Below are 19754 nucleotides of genomic sequence, written 5' to 3' on the forward strand. Positions count from 1 at the left end.
ATTTGTTACAGTTATAAATATTTTTTATTATAGTTATAAATAATTTTATTTGTCTAACATATTTTTGTAATGTTATAATTTTGTTATAATACTTTGATATGTTTGCTATTTGCAGTGATTACTATTTACTATTGTTAATAGTGTGACAAGGTCTTTAACCCCCGATTTAATGCCCCCGGACCTGCCTAGAAGGATCCAGGTTCAACCATTTGTGTCTAACAAAATTTTATGTGAGCATGATGTGAGCTCCCACCCAACACCACTAGCCCCTGATGTTTTGGCACCAGCCCCGGATGTTTTAAAATCCTAGAAACGCCCCTGATAACACCGGAATGAAAATGAAAGTAAACTGAGTTTCAAACCAAAGACTTTGTTTACGGGCGCCATTTAACTCCTGGGCTTAAGGTTCTTTGAATCTGAAAAACTGAACCTAAAATGTCTAATATTATTTTGTGGTTGTGAAATCCGTGCTGTTGATTGGGAAAACACGAACGTTTTGAGAATTTATCTTTAGCAACCTTACATTTCGATCAAGTCTTTAAGTATGGCGCATTAAAGTGACTTCCTCAATAACGTAAGTAACCATTAAATACTGAAGTCATTACATATGAAGTAGGCCTTCTTATATGAATTTCCTGGTCATTTTATCGTCTTCATTATGTAGGTTTTACCCCTCAGGTCGTCGAGATGACATCAGATCACCTTCATTTTTTTTCTCCTCTTATGGCACAGAATCTCAACACATCTGATGAATCTAATTTTAGCCTTTGGCCTTAGGAATAGTAAGTTAAGTCGAATCACCTTTATTTATATAATGCTTTTAACAATGCATATTGTGTCAAAGCAGCTTTACAGTATTAAATTGGAAAACATTGTGTCAAAAATGCAAAATGACAACAGTAAACACCCAATTTTCAATTAAAGGCAGTTCAATGAATTCAGAGATGTCATCATCCAGCTCAGTTCAGTTCAATAGTATATGATATCGCTGGAAATTAGGTGTCCCCAACTAAGCAAGTGTGTCTCTTTATTCATGAGGATTTGGACACATTAATGTTGTTAGATTTTGAGATTTTGACAGATATTTAATTAAAATATGGGCAATTAGTTTCATATTAAATCTCTTTTAGTGGCACTCTTGTCAGCGATTTAATTATTTAATTAAATTGTTAAAACCTAATTTAGTAGTACTTTACATGAATTAGACTTTAGACTTTTATTAATATCTCTAAGTCATTTTTGCATTCTGTAAAAGGTTACCCTGTAATTTTACCTTTTGTGCTATATGATGACTGTCATGCATTGTCATCCTGCTCATGCTAAACTTATATCTATATATATGTAAAATTTAAAATGCACATTGTTCTTAAGTAGCGCATCTTCCCCCATCTTCTTCATCATTGTACTGTACTACGCTTACATATGTAGAATATAATTTTGCCACATTCATCTTTAAATAATAAGTGACTTCATAGGAAAAAGACAGCAATGAACCTTCAGTGTATCTGTTAACTTCCGAGAGCAATGCTGTCTTATAAATCTGGTCTTGCTCTCCATAAATACTATATTAAAGTAAATCTGAGTTAAATCTGTGATTTTGATCAGTTCCATGAAGATTGAATGAATTATGAAGGACACAGAAACATTCAAGTGGATTTTTTTATCATGGATGCAGGTACATTAAAGTCTTCATATTATCTTAATGTTCATACATTGTACTGTGTCTCATTAACAGGGTGTTTTGTGCGTTTGCCATGGTTGGTAGTGTGACCTGAGTGGTTGAAAAGAAAGATGGACAAAAGGATAGATAGATTTGTGTCTCTATTCTATTATCTTTATACTCTATTCTTTTGTTGCTATTTTTTTCTATTTAAAGTCGATTCCATGAGGAGAGATCAAACTCACCAGAGTCCAGCTGTGTATCAATGAAGAGTGACCAGTCTTTGGAGAAACCAGCAGAATTCAAGAGGGAAAACACATCAGCTGATCTGAGGTACAATTTTTCTGTCTAGATAGATAGATGATGGATAGATAGATCTGTATTCAATTCTAATGTGTCTATTCTGTTATCTGTATTCAATTCTATTGTGTCTATTCTGTTATCTGTATTCAATTCTATCACGTCTATTAAAGTAGATTCCATGAGGAGAGTTTAAACTCACCAGAGTCCAGCTGTGTGTCAATGAAGAGTTCCCAGTCTATGGGGAAACCAGCAGAATTCAAGAGGAAAAACACTTCAGCTGATCTGAGGTACAATTTTTCTGTCTAGATAGATGATGGATAGATAGATCTGTATTCAATTCTGATGTGTATATTTTGTTATTTGTATTCAATTCTAATGTGTCTATTCTGTTATCTGTATTCAATTCTATCACGTCCATTAAAGTAGATTCCATGAGGAGAGTTCAAACTCACCAGAGTCCAGCTGTGTGTCAATGAAGAGTGACCAGTCTATGGGGAAACTAGCAGAATTCAAGAGGAAAAACACTTCAGCTGATCTGAGGTACAATTTTTCTGTCTAGATAGATGATGGATAGATAGATCTGTATTCAATTCTGATGTGTATATTTTGTTATTTGTATTCAATTCTAATGTGTCTATTCTGTTATCTGTATTCAATTCTATCACGTCCATTAAAGTCGATTCCATGAGCAGAGTTCAAACTCACCAGAGTCCAGCTGTGTGTCAATGAAGAGTGACCAGTCTATGGGGAAACTAGCAGAATTCAAGAGGAAAAACACTTCAGCTGATCTGAGGTACAATTTTTCTGTCTAGATAGATGATGGATAGATAGATCTGTATTCAATTCTGATGTGTATATTTTGTTTTTTGTATTCAATTCTATTGTGTCTATTCTGTTATCTGTATTCAATTCTATCACGTCCATTAAAGTAGATTCCATGAGGAGATTTCAAACTTACCAGAGTCTGGCAGCAGGGCCATAGCTGGGGTTTGCGGGGCCCTGGTGCAGGTTGTACCCGTTGGCCCTGTTTGAAATTGTTTCATTTGTATGTTTGTTCTATTTATTTTATTTTATTTTTTATAAGTATTTTCAAGTTTGTAGGTGTCCAGGTACAGAAACTGAATAATTAAATGTAAAAGCACTGCATAGTCTTTGCTGTATAAATTAAATATAAATTAATTCTGGTTAAAACTACAAAGTAATTCAGTCAAGAGCAGTAAGTGATTTTCTTTCTTTCATTTTCTTAGATTAACATTAAAGGAAAAGCTCACTTCCAGAACAAAAATTTACAGATAATGTACTCACCCCCTTGTCATCCAAGATGTTCATGTTCTTCTTTCTTTTGTTTTTTGAGGAAAACATTTCAGGATTTCTCTCCATATAGTGGACTTCAGTGGTGCCCCTGAATTTAAATTTCCAAAATGTAGTTTAAATACAGCTTCAAAGAGCTCTAAATGATCCCAGTCAAGGAAGAAGGGTCTTCTCTAGCAAAACAATCGGTTATTTTCTTTTCTTATTCTTATATACTTTTTAACTTCAAACGCTCATCTTGTCTAGGTCTGCCTGAACTTTTTTCAGGTTCATGACAGTTAGGGTATGTCGAAAAACTCCCATCTCATTTTCTCCCTCAACTTCAAAATTGTCCTACATCGCTGCAGAAGTGCCGACCCAGTGTTTGCAAAGTGAGCATGCAAAGAAGATCAAACACCCTTTACAAAAAAGTTTTGAAGTTGGAGGAGAAAATGAGATGAGAGTTTTTCACCATACCCTAACAGTTTTGAACTGGAAAGTTCAGGCAAACCTAGACAAGATGAGCATTTTTAATTTTTTTTTTTAGAAAATAATTGATCATTTTGCTAGATAAGAACCTTCTTCCTGGCTGAGATGATTTAGAGCCCTTTGAAGCTGCATTTAAACTGTGTTTTAGAAGTTCAAACTCGGGGGCACCATTGAAGTCCACTATACAGAGAGAAATCCTGAAATGTTTTCCTCAAAAAACATAATTTCTTTACAACTGAAGAAAGAAAGACATAAACATCTTTATTTAAATTTTTGGTGTGGACATCTAAATTTTTGTTGTGGAAGTTAACTTCCTTAAGGACACCAACAGCAGCTAGTAAATTAGGCGCGGTCACTATCTATCTGTCTGTCTGTCTGTCTGTCGTTCTGCCTGTCTGTGTAAATGCTTCTCTACATGTAAAATCAACTATATAAATTATTGTGCAAATTCTGTTGAAGTCATTTCCACAGTAAGTCCAGCTGTGTGTCAATGAAGAGTGACCAGTCTATGGAGAAACCAGCAGAATTCAAGAGAGAAAACACATCAGCTGATCTGAGGTACAACATGTCTGTCAGTCTAGGTGATGTTTATCCGTATGTAAAAACAACTCTATCAGTTCTTGTCTCAATTATATTATAGTCAATACTACAGAGAGAAACCCATCTGATCTCTGATATCTATCTATCTGTCTGACTGTCTGTCTATTGTTCTGTCTGTCTGTATAAATTACATTTTTCCACATGTAAAATCAACTATAAATTCTTTTGTAAATTCTATTAAAGTCATTTCCACAGTCAGTTCAGCCATGTGTCCATAAAGAGTGACTGGTCTTTGGACAAACCAGTAGAATTTAGGGAAAGACACACATCAGCTGATCAGAGGTACAGTGGTGCACTGTCAGAAAACTGAAGAGAATGTTCTATTAATCTCTTATATTCTTTCCAAACTGTCTACCATATGCACATTCATGCATTTGGCAAATACATTTATCCATACATACAAGGCTTTTTTTACTTTTTTGTGTGACAGTAACATTTAATATTATAACATATATAATGATGTCTGGATATTGTGACAATTGCATTTATATCATACAGATGTGTTGAGGATTTTGAGTTCTTTTTTTTTTGGGTAAAAATTAAATGATTCTGACATTTTTGTGAACCTCATTAAATAAGCACATGTCGATTGAGCTGAATAAAACAGCAAAATATTTACTTAAAGTACCCCTCTGAGACTTTAAGTTAATGTTAATAATTTAACAACACATTTTCATGTTCATGGTTCTCTGTTTGGTTAAGTCATATTACATGCAAGTGAAGAGGTAAACATTTCAAAATAAAACAAAAAAGAATAGTAATTTTATTTTAAATTAATGAATATATATTGCTGCCCAACTTGGTCAAAAATGTATTGTCATTATTTTGTGATATAATGCAGTGGAAGTACAAGTTCAATTCTAAAGTAAAAGTACCACACCAATATATTACTAACCTAAAAGCTCTATAGAACACAATACTACTTAAGAAAAAGTACAAAGTATCTGGTTTTGAAAATTATTATTAGTGTTAAAAACATAATTATATTCCACAAATTCAAATCTGTTTACATTATATAAAATGTGACCCAGCTGTACTGGATTGATCAATCACACTGTGCTTGAGTTTTTGGACCATTACCACTGTCCTTGGATTTTTTCTTGAAAATATAAAGTGCTATATAAATAAACTTAACAAGACTTCACTACTAAAAACACATTCACTAAGTCCCAGACAGGTAAATTGGTTGATCAGGAGTGTGAGTTTAGCTTCTGCAATTTTATATTGGTTGATTGGTTAGTAAGAGCAGAAAACTAAAATAAAAGACAGAAACCACTATATGGGGTTATATATAAATTACAAGTCACCATTATTTATATAGCGCTTTTTTCAGTGCAGATTGTGTCAAAGCAGCTTTACAGAATTAAAAGGGAAATAATGTGTTGAAATATTGTTCTGTTCTCCTCTGGCCATACAAAACCAGCAGTTTAATAGTTACTGGAAATGTAATGTTCAAAACCTTAGGCTTTTGACATGTCAAATCCTCAAGCTTTTATTTGATTAAATATTGGTGAAATGCTGTAAACTTCTGTCCACAAAAATGTTTGCAATTATTTAAACATTAATAAACTGAAAGTAGCGCACATTACATTGCCAAATAATTTTTTGATTATCAAGTTCAAATATATTTTACTATCAATTTTACTTTTTTAATTTGTATTGTAATTTGTAATCTGTTGTTTCATTCTTTCAGTTGTGGCTCACAACTGATGCAAAGCACATTCAAGGCAAATCTGCTGAAGAAGTGTCAGTGTCTGTATGAAGGAACAGCAAAGCAGGGAAATCAAACACTCCTGAATGAGATCTACACAGAGCTCTACATCACAGAGAGTGAAAGTGGAGAGATCAGTAATGAGCATGAGGTGAGACAGATTGAGACACAATCCAGGAGAGCAGCAACAGAGGACACACCAATCAAATGCAATGACATCTTTAGACCTTTACCTGGACAAGACAAAGCCATCAGAACTGTGCTGACAAAGGGAGTCGCTGGCATTGGAAAAACAGTCTCTGTGCAGAAGTTCATTGTGGACTGGGCTGAAGGGAAAGAGAATCAGGACATCCAGCTCATATTTCCACTTCCTTTCAGAGAGCTGAACTTGATGAAAAACAAAAAACTCAGTTTTTCAGATCTTCTTTATGTCTTTTTCCCTGAAACCAAAGAATTGAAACCATTTAGTGTTGAATATAAAGTTATCTTTATTTTTGATGGTCTGGATGAGTGTCATATGTCTCTGGATTTTCAGAGTAATGTGAGGTTGTGTGATGTAAGTAAAACAACCTCAGTGGATGTGCTGCTGATGAACCTCATTGTGGGGAATCTGCTTCCCTCTGCTCTCATCTGGATCACCTCCAGACCAGCAGCAGCTGATCTCGTCCCCTCTGAGTGTGTCCATCGAGTGACAGAGATACGAGGCTTTAATGATCCACAGAAGGAGGAATACTTCAGGAAGAGAATCAGTGATCAGAGTTTGGCCAATACAATCATCACACACCTGAAGTCATCAAGGAGCCTCTACATCATGTGCCACATCCCAGTGTTCTGCTGGATCTCAGCCACTGTTCTAGAGAAGATGTTGAGTGAAGCAGAGAGTGGAGAGATTCCCAAGACTCTCACTCAAATGTACACACACTTCCTGATCATTCAGACCAACATCAAACATGGCAAAAACTATGAGAAGAAATTCGAAGATGAAGTCATGATTTTCAAACTGGGGAAACTGGCTTTTCAGCAGCTTGTGAAAGGCAACCTGATCTTCTATGAGGAAGACCTGAGAGAGTGTGGCATTGATGTGACAGAAGCATCAGTGTACTCAGGATTGTGCACTCAGATCTTCAGAGAGGAGTTTGGATTGTATCAGGGGAAAGTCTTCTGCTTTGTTCATCTGAGCATCCAGGAACATTTAGCAGCTCTATATGCACACATCACTTTTACAAAAAAACACAAAAATGTGTTTATTACTGTGGTATCTAGTCCTCTTAAGCATTTAAAGACTACTTTACGTGTTTCATTATCTGGTCTGCATCAGACAGCTGTGAAAAAGGCATTCAAGAGTAAGAATGGAAACCTAGACCTTTTCCTACGTTTTCTTCTGGGTCTCTCATTGGAGTCCAATCAGACTCTGTTACGAAAACTATTGACACAGACAGGAAGCTGCTCCTACAACAAAGAGAGAACAGTTAAGTACATGAAACAGAAGATCAGGGAGAATCGCTCTCCAGAGAGATCCATCAATCTGTTCCACTGTCTGAATGAACTGGGCGATGATTCACTGATGCAGGAGATTCAAGATTATCTAAAATCTGGACAAATAGGAGAAACCAAATTTTCCTCTTCACAGTGGTCAGCTCTGGTTTATGTGTTGCTGACATCAGAGCAAAAGATGGAAGTTTTTGATCTAAACCAGTTTATTGGAGCACAAAATACAGCAGATGAAGTTCTTCAGAAGCTGCTGCCTGTGGTTAAAGAATCCAGATCAGTTCAGTAAGTCACACTGAAAAAAGTCACTGATAAAACATGACATTACTTACTAAAACAATAAAATGAGAATTTTTTTATATAAAATTTATGTCAGTGTTTTCTGAACTGAGAGACTGAAGAGTGTCATTATTTTCTACAGGCTGAGTGATTGTGGTGTCACAGATAAGGGTTGTGCTGCTCTGGCTTCAGCTTTGAGATCAAACCCCTCAAACCTGAAAGAACTGGATCTGTCTAGAATTGAACTAGGAGCGTCAGGACTGAATCTACTCTCTGATGGACTGAAGGATCCTCACTGTAAACTGGAAAAACTGAAGTAAGAGTGTATAGAAGTCTAATATTCTCATTTATCATTCCTCTGTGAGTAACAATGACTTGCATTGTATTCAGGGTTAACATTCTATCAGTTCCTCCATTCCCTGCAAATTGAACCAGTGGTCTTGGTGTTGCTTGCACCATGCTGTTCTGTTTAAGCAACAAGATTATTTAAATATCTTTAATACAATACATAGATGATTTGAAGATGTAACAACTGTTTTCAGATAATACACGTGTTGAGAATGTGAGGTACTCACAAAAAAAGTAAAGATTCTTACATTGTTATGATACTGAAATGAACCCTCTCAAGCAGCATGTAGAAGTGGGTCTGTACCTTAGATTTAACCTGTTAATCATACCATGAATTAAGTGTCTCTTTCTGATTTTGAAGTTCTTGCTTATCTGAGCTGTAGATCCTGAACTGAGAGACTGAAGAGTGTCATTGTTCTCTATAGGTTGAGTTATTGTGGAGTCACAGAAGAAAGTTGTGCTGCTCTTGCTTTAGCTCTGAGATCAAACCCCTCAAACCTGAAAGAACTCGATCTGTCTGGAATTGAACTAGGAGCGTCAGGACTGAATCTACTCTCTGATGGACTGAAGGATCCTCACTGTAAACTGGAGAAACTGAAGTAAGAGTAAATAACAGTCAAACATCTTCCTTCATTTCATTCTCATCCCGCTGTGAATAATGTGTGTGTGTGTATAAAGCAAAAAAAATAAAATAAAAATCTGATAACTGAAGATAATGATCCCTTAAACTTGATTTGATTATTTTCAAAGCGTCTGATATTGTTTTAATTACATTTACATTAATGTATTTAGCAGATGCTTTTATCCAATGTCATTTAATGTAGTTCCAAACGTAGGTTTGGGAGGAGCCTAATCTTTCAGTCCCGTCAATCATCGCTACGAGCGTATATAAGCAGCAGTCGCTGCTCCGCCCCAGCAACAATTCATCCGGCATCCCACCACCTCCCCTTCTCCGCCTCCCCTTTTCCGTTCTCTTCTCCTTTATTATTTTACAGCATTCAACCATGGGGGGGTTGTTACTCAAAGCTCGAGCCGAGATTCGGGTTCGAGCCTCTTTCGAGGACAACAAGCCAAGTTCGTTTACTATTATCTAGCAGGACTGAATGGGCAGGCAAACTCGTGAAATAGAATGAATGATCTTAGAGTGGACCTGTTAATCATGTCGAGATTAAAAGCCTCTTTCTGATTGTGAAGTTCTTGCTTATCTGAACTGAGAGACTGAAGAATGTCATTGTTCTCTATAGGTTGAGTTATTGTGGAGTCACAGAAGAAAGTTGTGCTGCTCTGGCTTTAGCTCTGAGATCAAACCCCTCAAACCTGAAAGAACTCGATCTGTCTGGAATTGAACTAGGAGCGTCAGGACTGAATCTACTCTCTGATGGACTGAAGGATCCTCACTGTAAACTGGAGAAACTGAAGTAAGAGTAAATAAAAGTCAAACATCTTCCTTCATTTCATTCTCATCCCGCTGTGAATAATGTGTGTGTGTGTGTATAAAGCAAAAAAAAATAAAAAATCTGATAACTGAAGATAATGATCCCTTAAACTTGATTTGATTATTTTCAAAGTGTCTGATATTGTTTTAATTACATTTACATTAATGCATTTAGCAGATGCTTTTATCTAATGTCATTTAATGTAGTTCCAAACGTAGGTTTGGGAGGAGCCTAATCCTTCAGTCCCGTCAATCATCGCTACGAGCGTATATAAGCAGCAGTCGCTGCTCCGCCCCAGCGACAATTCATCCGGCATCCCACCACCTCCCCTTCTCCGCCTCCCCTTTTCCGTTCTCTTATTCTTTATTATTTTACAGTATTCAACCATGGGGGGGGTTCTTACTCAAAGCTCGAGCCGAGCTTCGGGTTCGAGCCTCTTTCGAGGACAACAAGCCAAGTTCGTTTACTATTATCTAGCAGGACTGAATGGGCAGGCGAACTCGTGAAACAGAATGAATGATCTTAGAGTGGACCTGTTAATCATGTCGAGATTAAAAGCCTCTTTCTGATTGTGAAGTTCTTGCTTATCTGAACTGAGAGACTGAAGAATGTCATTGTTCTCTACAGGGTGAGGGATTGTGGTGTCACAGATGAAGGTTGTGCTGCTCTGGCTTCAGCTCTGAGATCAAACCCCTCACACCTGAGAGAACTGGATCTATCCAGAAATGACATGGGAGATTTAGGAGTCACGCTGCTTTCTGATCTACTGCAGGATCCTTGCTGTAAACTAAAAATATTGAGGTAAACTTGTATAAAACGTCTCAATATCCTCCTCCATTTTCTTCATTAGATTCTTTTCAACATGTCTATCATACTTTTACTTATGATAGGTTTTATTAGTATAAAACCTTCTGGATGAGGTGAAGGTGTTGCAAATGTGTTGGGGACTCACAAAAAATAAATAAATGATTTGTTTTTTTATGTGAATATTTAAGTAAGCACATATCTGCTGCTCTGATGCACAACAGTTTTGTCTAAATAGAATGATAAAAAATGCTGGTTCATTTTGGAATGTAACATCTACCATGTTTTGCTCTGAAATGTTTTTAGTGGAGTAAAAACAGAGAAAGTAATTGACAATATTGCATCTAAAATGTATGTAACTGAACAGTTGTATCATGCTGTTGGTCTGAATATCAGCAGAGCTTTGACTTCCAGCAGCTTTGTGCTTATTGATGAATCACTGCCATGCTGATAATTGGAATAACAGCACTTTTGGTCACATGACATTGCTTAATTATTTGATTAACAAGTAATCATTTATTTTGCTACTACTTTAACCTCTTTCATTTATGTGGTAATATGTTATTTCATCTTTCAGTAATGACTCTCAACTGATTCGAAAAATGTTAAAATTAAATCTGAAGAAGAAGTTTCAGTGTCTGTATGAAGAAACAGAAAAGCAGGAAACCCCAACACTTCTGAATGAGATCTACACAGAGCTCTACATCACAGAGAGTGAAAGTGGAGAGATAAGTAATGAGCATGAGGTGAGACAGATTGAGACACAATCCAGGACAGCAGCAACACAGGACAAACCAATCAAATGCAGTGACATCTTTAGACCTTTACCTGGACAAGACAAAGCCATCAGAACTGTGCTGACAAAGGGAGTCGCTGGCATTGGAAAAACAGTCTCTGTGCAGAAGTTCATTGTGGACTGGGCTGAAGGGAAAGAAAATCAGGACATCCAGCTCATATTTCCACTTCCTTTCAGAGAGCTCAACTTGATGAAGAACAAAACACTCAGTCTTTCAGATCTTCTTCATGTTTTTTTTCCTGAAACAAAAGAAATGGAAATATCCAGGAATGAATATAAAGTCTTGTTCATCTTTGATGGTCTGGATGAATGTCGTCTGTCTCTGGATTTTCAGATTGATGTGAGGTTGTGTGATGTAAGTGAATCAGCCTCAGTGGATGTGCTGCTGATGAACCTCATTGTGGGGAATCTGCTTCCCTCTGCTCTCATCTGGATCACCTCCAGACCAGCAGCAGCTGATCTCGTCCCGTCTGAGTGTGTCCATCTAGTGACAAAGGTACGAGGCTTCGGTGAGTCACAGAAAGAGGAATACTTCAGGAAGAGAATCAGTAAAAAGGGATTAGCTGAAAAAATCATCACACACCTGAAGTCATCAAGGAGCCTCTACATCATGTGCCACATCCCAGTGTTCTGCTGGATCTCAGCCACTGTTCTAGAAAAGATGTTGAGTGAAGCAGAGAGTGGAGAGATTCCCAAGACTCTCACTCAAATGTACACACACTTCCTGATTATTCAGACCAACATCAAACATGAGAAGGACTATGAGAAGAAAGTCAAAGATGAAGACACAGTTCTCAAACTGGGGAAACTGGCTTTTCAGCAGCTTGTGAAGGGCAACCTGATCTTCTATGAGGAAGACCTGAGAGAGTGTGGCATTGATGAGACAGAAGCATCAGTGTACTCAGGATTGTGCACTCAGACCTTCAGAGAGGAGTTTGGCTTGTATCAGGGAAAAGTTTTCTGCTTTGTTCATCTGAGCATCCAGGAACATCTAGCAGCTCTGTATGCACACCTCTCCTTTACAAACAAGGAAAGATATGTGTTTGATCAAACCAAACAAAGCCTGTTTTCTAAAATCTTAATTCAGAAGAAATATGCTTCATTATCTGAGCTGCATAAGAGAGCAGTGGATCAGTCTTTACAGAGTAAAAATGGACATCTGGACCTTTTCCTGCATTTCCTTCTGGGTCTTTCTCTGAAGTCTAATCAGACTGTCCTACAAGAGGTACTGACACAGACAGGAAGCTGCTCCTACAGCAAAAAGGAAACAGCTGACTTTATCAAACAGAAGATCAGGGAGAATCCCTCTCCAGAGAGATCTATCAATCTCTTCCACTGTCTGAATGAACTTGGTGATGATTCACTGATGCAGGAGATCCAAGATTATTTGAAATCTGGACAAATAGGAGAAACCAAACTCTCCTGTTCACAGTGGTCAGCTCTGGTTTATGTGTTGCTGACATCAGAGCGAAAGATGGAAGTTTTTGATCTAAACCAGTTTATTGGAGCAGAAAATACAGCAGATGAAGTTCTCCAGAAGCTGCTGCCTGTGGTTAAAGAATCCAGATCAGTTCAGTAAGTCACACTGACAACAATCACTGATAAAACATGATCACATTTATGATTTTACCGCTTACTAAAGCAAAAAAAAAAAAAAAGAATTTTTTATATAAAATTTATGTTAGTGTTTCCCGAACTGAGGGAGTGAAGAGTGTCATTGTTCTCTACAGGTTGAGTGATTGTGGTGTCACAGATGAAGGTTGTGCTGCTCTGGCTTCAGCTCTGAGATCAAACCCCTCAAATCTGAAAGAACTGGATCTGTCTGGAAGTGAACTAGGAGCGTCGGGACTGAATCTACTCTCTGATGGACTGAAGGATCCTCACTGTAAATTGGAAAAACTAATGTAAGACTGTATAAAAGTCTTACATTCTTATTTATCATTCCTTTGTGAGTAACAGTGACTTGCATTGGATTTAGGGTTAACATTCTATCAGTTCGTCCATTCTCTGTAAATTGAACTAGTGATCTTGGTGTTGCTTGCACCATGCTGTTCTGTTTAAGCAACAAGATTATTTAAATATCTTTAATACAGCATGTAGATGATTTGAAGATGTGACAACTGTTTTCAGATAATACACATGTTGAGAATGTGAGGTACTCACAAAAAAGTAAAGATTCTTACATTGTTATGGTACTGAAATGAACCCTCTCAAGCAGCATGTAGAAGCGGGTCTGAACCTTAGACTTAACCTGTTAATCATACCATGAATTAAGTGTCTCTTTCTGATTATGAAGTTCCTTCTTATCTGAACTGTAGATCATGAAATGAGAGACTAAAGAGTGTCATCGTTCTCTACAGGTTGAGGGATTGTGGAGTCACAGAAGAAAGTTGTGCTGCTCTGGCTTCAGCTCTGAGATCAAACCCCTCACACCTGAGAGAACTGGATCTATCCAGTAATGAAATAGGAGATTTAGGAGTCAAACTGCTTTCTGATCTACTGCAGGATCCTCACTGTAAACTAAACATATTGAGGTAAACTTATATAAAATGTCTCAATATCCTCCTCCATTTTTTTCATTAGATTCTTTTCAACATGTCTATCATAATTTTACTTATGATAGGTTTTATTAGTATAAAACTTTCTGGATGAGGTGAAGGTGTTGCAAATGTGTTGGAGACTCACAAAAACAAAAAAAAATATTTGTTTTTTTATGTGAATATTTAAATAAGCACATATCTACTGAACTAATGCACAACAGTTTGTCTAAACAGAATGATAAAAAATGCTGGTTCATTTTGGAATGTAACATCTACAACGTTTTGCTCTGAAATGTTTTTAGTGGAGTAAAAACAGAGAAAGTAATTGACAGTATTGCATCTAAAATGTATGTAACTGAACTGTTGTATCAGATTCACAATTATGCTGTTGGTTTGAGTATCAGCACAGCTTTGCCTTCCAGCAGCTTTGTGCTTATAGATGAATCACTGCCATGCTGATAATTGGAATAACAGCACTTTTGGTCATGTGACATTGCTTAATTATTTGATTAACAAGTGATCATTTATTTTACTACCACTTTAACCTCTTTTATTTATGTGGTAATATGTTATTTAATTTTTCAGTAATCACTCTCAACTGATTCAAAGAATGCTTAAATTAAATCTGAAGAAGAAGTTTCAGTGTCTGTATGAAGGAACAGCAAAGCAGCAAACCCCAACACTCCTGAATGAGATCTACACAGAGCTCTACATCACAGAGAGTGAAAGTGGAGAGATCAATAATGAGCATAAAGTGAGACAGATTGAGACACAATCCAGGAGAGCAGCAACAGAGGACAAACCAATCAAATGCAATGACATCTTTAGACCTTTACCTGGACAAGACAAAGCCATCAGAACTGTGCTGACAAATGGAGGCGCTAGCATTGGAAAAACAGTCACTGTACAGAAGTTTATTGTGGACTGGGCTGAAGGGAAAGAGAATCAGGACATCCAGCTCATATTTCCACTTCCTTTCAGAGAGCTTAATCTAATGAAGAACAAAACACCCAGTCTTTCAGGTCTTCTTCATGTCTTTTTTCCTGAAACAAAAGAAATGGAAATATTCAGCAATGACTATAAAGTCTTGTTCATCTTTGATGGTTTGGATGAGTGTCGCTTGTCTCTGGATTTTCAGAGTGATGTGAGGTTGTGTGATGTAAGCAAATCAGCCTCAGTGGATGTGCTGCTGATGAACCTCATTGTGGGGAATCTGCTTCCCTCTGCTCTCATCTGGATCACCTCTAGACCAGCAGCAGCTGATCTTATTCCCTCTAAGTGTGTCCATCGAGTGACGGAGGTACGAGGCTTCAATGAGCCACAGAAAGAGGAATACTTCAGGAAGAGAATCAGTAAAAAGAGATTAGCTGAAAAAATCATCACACACCTGAAGTCATCAAGGAGCCTCTACATCATGTGCCACATCCCAGTGTTCTGCTGGATCTCAGCCACTGTTCTAGAAAAGATGTTGAGTGAAGCAGAGAGTGGAGAGATTCCCAAGACTCTTACTCAAATGTACACACGCTTCTTGATCATTCAGACCAACATCAAACATGAGAAGGACTATGAGAAGAAAGTCAAAGATGAAGACATGATCCTCAAACTGGGAAAATTGGCTTTTCAGCAGCTTGTGAAAGGCAACCTGATTTTCTTTGAGAAAGACCTGAGAGAGTCTGGCATTGATGTGACAGAAGCATCAGTGTACTCAGGATTGTGCACTCAGATCTTCAGAGAGGAGTTTGGCTTGTATCAGGGGAAAATCTTCTGCTTTGTTCATTTGAGCATCCAGGAACATCTAGCAGCTCTGTATGCACACCTCTCCTTTACAAACAAGGAAAGAAATGTGTTTGATCAAAGCAAACAAAGCCCATTTTCTAAAATCTTAATTCAGAAGAAATATGCTTCATTATCAGAGCTGCATCAGAGAGCTATGGATGAGGCTTTACACAGTAAAAATGGACATCTGGACCTTTTCCTGCGTTTCCTTCTGGGTCTTTCATTGGGGTCTAATCAGACTGTCCTTCAAGAAGTACTGACACAGATAGGAGGCTGCTCCTACAGGAAAGAGGAAACAGTTGACTTTATCAAACAGAAGATAATGGAGAATCCCTCTCCAAAGAGATCCATCAATCTGTTCCACTGTCTGAATGAACTTGGTGATGATTCACTGATGCAGGAGATCCAAGATTATCTGAAATCTGGACACATAGGAGAAACCAAACTCTCTTGTTTACAGTGGTCAGCTCTGGTTTATGTGTTGCTGACATCAGAGCAGAAGATGGATGTGTTTGATCTAAAACAGTTTATTGGAACCCAAAATACAGCAGATGAAGTTCTTCAGAAGCTGCTGCCTGTGGTTAAAAAATCCAGATCAGTTCAGTAAGTCACACTGACAACAATCACTGATAAAACATGATCACATTTATGATTTTGCCACTCTCTTACCAAAACAATAAAATGAGAAATTCATGTATGTTTTTAATACCAGTGTTTCCTGAACTGAGAGACAGAAGAGTGTCATTGTTCTCTACAGGTTGAGTGACTGTGGTGTCACAGATGAAGGTTGTGCTGCTCTGGCTTCAGCTCTGAGATCAAACTCCTCACGCCTGAGAGAACTGAATCTAACTGGAAATAGACCAGGAGTGTCAGGACTGCATCTGCTCTCTGATCTACTGAAGGATCATCACTGTAAACTGGAAAAACTAAAGTAAGAGTGTATAAAAGTCTAACATCCTCATTCAATATCATCCCACTGTGAATAATGAATGATATTCAATAAAATTATAACAAGGGGGAAAAAAGTGCAGTCAAATAACTGAACAGAATGTAATTTGATTATTTTGAAAGGGTCTGACAGTATTTAATTGTATTTACATGAATACATTTAGCAGCTTTTATGATTTTATCAAAAGCATCTTGCATTGCATTCAGGGTAAACACTTTATTAGTTTTTGCTTTTCTTCTAAACTGAAGCAATGATCTTTGTGTTCATCGCATCATGCTGTTCTGTTTGAACAACAGGATTGCTTAAATATCATTACAGTATATAGATAATAACATGGGACTTTTTTCGTATCATACAGACATTTTAAGGATTTCATGGTGCTCACATGAAAAATTTAAAGATTCTTACATTTTTATGGTATTAAAATAAACCTCATCAAGCACTATGTAGAAGCAGGTCTGGACCTTAAAGTGTCATTGTTCTGTACAGGTTGAGTGATTGTGGTGTCACAGATGAAGGTTGTGCTGCTCTGGCTTCAGCTCTGAGATCAAACCCCTCACACCTGAAACAACTAGAGCTGTCTGGAAATGAACTAGGAGTGTCAGGACTGAATCTGCTTTCTAATGGACTGAAGGATCCTCACTGTAAACTGGAAAAACTGAAGTAAGAGTGAATAAAAGTCCAACATCTAACTTCCTTCATTCACATCCCACTGTGAATTTATATATATATATATATATATATATATATATATATATATATATATATATATATATACAGGTGCTGGTCATATAATTAGAATATCTTCAAAAAGTTGATTTCACTAATTCCATTCAAGAAGTAAAATGTATACATTCATTCCACACAGACTGATATATTTCAAGTGTTTATTTCTTTTAATTTTGATGGTTATAACTGATAACTAATAAAAAACCCAAATTCAGTATCTCAGAAAATTAGAATATTACTTAAGACCAATACAAAGAAAGGATTTTTAGAAATCTGAAACTGAAAAGTATAAACATGAAAAGTATGAGCATGTGCAGCACTCAAGACTTAGTTGGGGCTCCTCTTGCCTGAATTACTGCAGCAATGCGGCGTGGCATGGAGTCGATCAGTCTGTGGCACTGCTCAAGTGTTATGAGAGCCCAGGTTGCTCTGATAGTGGCCTTCAGCTCTTCTGCATTGTTGGGTCTGGCATATCGCATCTTCCTCTTCACAATACCCCATAGATTTTCTATGGGGTTAAGGGTCAGGCAAGTTTGCTGGCCAATTAAGAACAGGGATACCATGGTCCTTAAACCAGGTACTGGTAGCTTTGGCACTGTGTGCAGGTGCCAAGTCCTGTTGGAAAATGAAATCTGCATTTCCATAAAGTTGGTCAGCAGCAGGAAGCATGAAGTGCTCTAAAACGTCCTGGTATACAGCTGCGTTGGCCTTGGACCTCAGAAAACACAGTGCACTGACATCACCAAGATTGAGCAGATTGAGACAAGACAGATCATTTTAAGTGAGCATTTTTGTGTGTTGTTCTTTTGCGCTTTGCCATCTGACAATATTAAAAAACAAATAAATAAAATGACTAAATAAAAGACACAGGATTGGCAGGGAATGTGCATTGATACACCTTTATTAAATATGTTACATGTTTTTTTGATAGGTTAACTTTTTTTTGTGGTGTTAAGAGAAAGCACCTCCGCAGCGCGTTCTTAATGATGTTTTAATATTTTGATATTAAAACACGAGATGCTTTTCGCTTTTCATAAGGTGTATTCGACTTCATCTACGGCTACAGACGGCGATCAACGAGAGTAGCCGAGAGCAGTCGGGGGCGGAGTTCAAAAAGGAAGCGTCAAGTTGGACACTTTCTGCTCTCGTTAGTGAAGCTCTCGCGGTGTTTGCGTGCTCTATCACGGATGAAGTGAATTAAATGCAATATTTACAAAAGCGTTTTCACGAGCAACAGAAACACGTTTCATATACTGCTTAATACAGCGCCATCTGAACAAGAATAATGATCAACATAAACATATACTCTTTAAATACTAATAAAGTTGGGTTATTTAAGCTTTTATCAGTGTTTCGTCATAAATCTGACTCAATATAATATTGCGACTACAGCCAAAACACTTTTACTGTTCTAAAAACACAGATTTGTCAGCATTATCGGACTTGAGGATGTTAGAATAAACCCAAAACACACGTGGTCGTTGTCATGTGGTGAATCTGGCCAATCGTGAAAGACATGTGGTCATTAGAGCTCCTGCAGCCACTCTGGAGAAACTGCGCCGGCTGAGTCAGTCGGCTGCTCTCGAATCGCTATCGCGGTACTTTGATGCCACACATGACAGTCACGAGGCGTCGGCGCCGCCTCAAGTCGGACAAAATTTCTAACCGTCATACACTGCTTCAAGTCAGAATTTGATTGAGCTGCGCAGCGCTGCGTTAAGTCGAACACACCTATAGTGTAATCGCCACGTGAGGGCGCACGCCAAACGTAACCGCCCACATCACCGTAATCAAAGCGCCGAGACTTTTTCTTTTCCAAGTTCATCTGGACTACTTGTCCTTTCTGGAAAAAGATGCGCTGTGAGGAGTAAGAATTCAGAGGAAGAACACGATGTGACACACGGCGCGATCCATCAGAGGAGATATTTACATGAGTAAGTATTTCTTTTATTAGCCTGCTTGTGTTAGTTGTTACTGTGTTACTGTGACAGAACTTGTACACATTTTACTAGTTAAGACTTTTTTTCAAACTATAATTCATGGCTACAGCAAGTGAAACATCATGAAGTAGGATTTATTTCATTGCATCAAAATGTGTCACAACGCCAGGACGTTTTTAAACGTTCTATACAATAGAAAACGATGCGATATAAAGATAATAGTGTTTACACTTGCGCTTAACAATAATAATATAGTTTCCCAAATATAAAACGTTTTTTATTGTATAATACATACAAAGCATGCTTATGTTTATGACTTATTGATCATATTATTTAGTTATTTATTTACCGTATAACAATATGTAATATGAGTGTTTACATTAAGTGTATGTTTAGACCATGTTTATTTTTACTTTGCTCTCGAGTAGATGTTTAACGTGAAAAACAATAATTATTAGTTATATATAGATATAAAATGTAATTTTTACGTTAGTACAAATGCGCAAGTCTATGGCTACAAACTCATACACTATATATATATATATATATATATATTACAGATGCTTCTGATATTAACATGCTCATAGATGTTTTTCTACTGTGAAGAGACGAACTG

At 37.2% G+C, this 19754-nt stretch overlaps 1 protein-coding gene across 1 annotated transcript in view; it reads left to right on the forward strand.

Moving 5' to 3' along the window:
- LOC127160273 (uncharacterized) overlaps positions 1-19754 on the forward strand; it is a gene marked incomplete at its 3' end in the record, with an annotated part of 72966 nt that overhangs the window by 29166 nt on the left and 24046 nt on the right. Inside the window, exons 11-27 of the mRNA XM_051102935.1 lie at positions 1877-1993; positions 2134-2250; positions 2387-2503; positions 2640-2756; positions 4202-4300; positions 4526-4624; positions 6036-7826; positions 7963-8136; positions 8594-8767; positions 9413-9586; positions 10232-10405; positions 10986-12779; positions 12935-13108; positions 13565-13738; positions 14330-16123; positions 16278-16451; positions 16959-17132. Coding sequence (XP_050958892.1) covers positions 1877-1993; positions 2134-2250; positions 2387-2503; positions 2640-2756; positions 4202-4300; positions 4526-4624; positions 6036-7826; positions 7963-8136; positions 8594-8767; positions 9413-9586; positions 10232-10405; positions 10986-12779; positions 12935-13108; positions 13565-13738; positions 14330-16123; positions 16278-16451; positions 16959-17132 — 7437 coding nt within the window. The remainder of the gene's footprint in view (positions 1-1876; positions 1994-2133; positions 2251-2386; positions 2504-2639; positions 2757-4201; positions 4301-4525; positions 4625-6035; positions 7827-7962; positions 8137-8593; positions 8768-9412; positions 9587-10231; positions 10406-10985; positions 12780-12934; positions 13109-13564; positions 13739-14329; positions 16124-16277; positions 16452-16958; positions 17133-19754) is intronic.

The sequence above is a fragment of the Labeo rohita genome, unplaced genomic scaffold, assembly GCF_022985175.1.
Source record: "Labeo rohita strain BAU-BD-2019 unplaced genomic scaffold, IGBB_LRoh.1.0 scaffold_311, whole genome shotgun sequence".
In the NCBI taxonomy this organism is placed as follows: domain Eukaryota; kingdom Metazoa; phylum Chordata; class Actinopteri; order Cypriniformes; family Cyprinidae; genus Labeo; species Labeo rohita.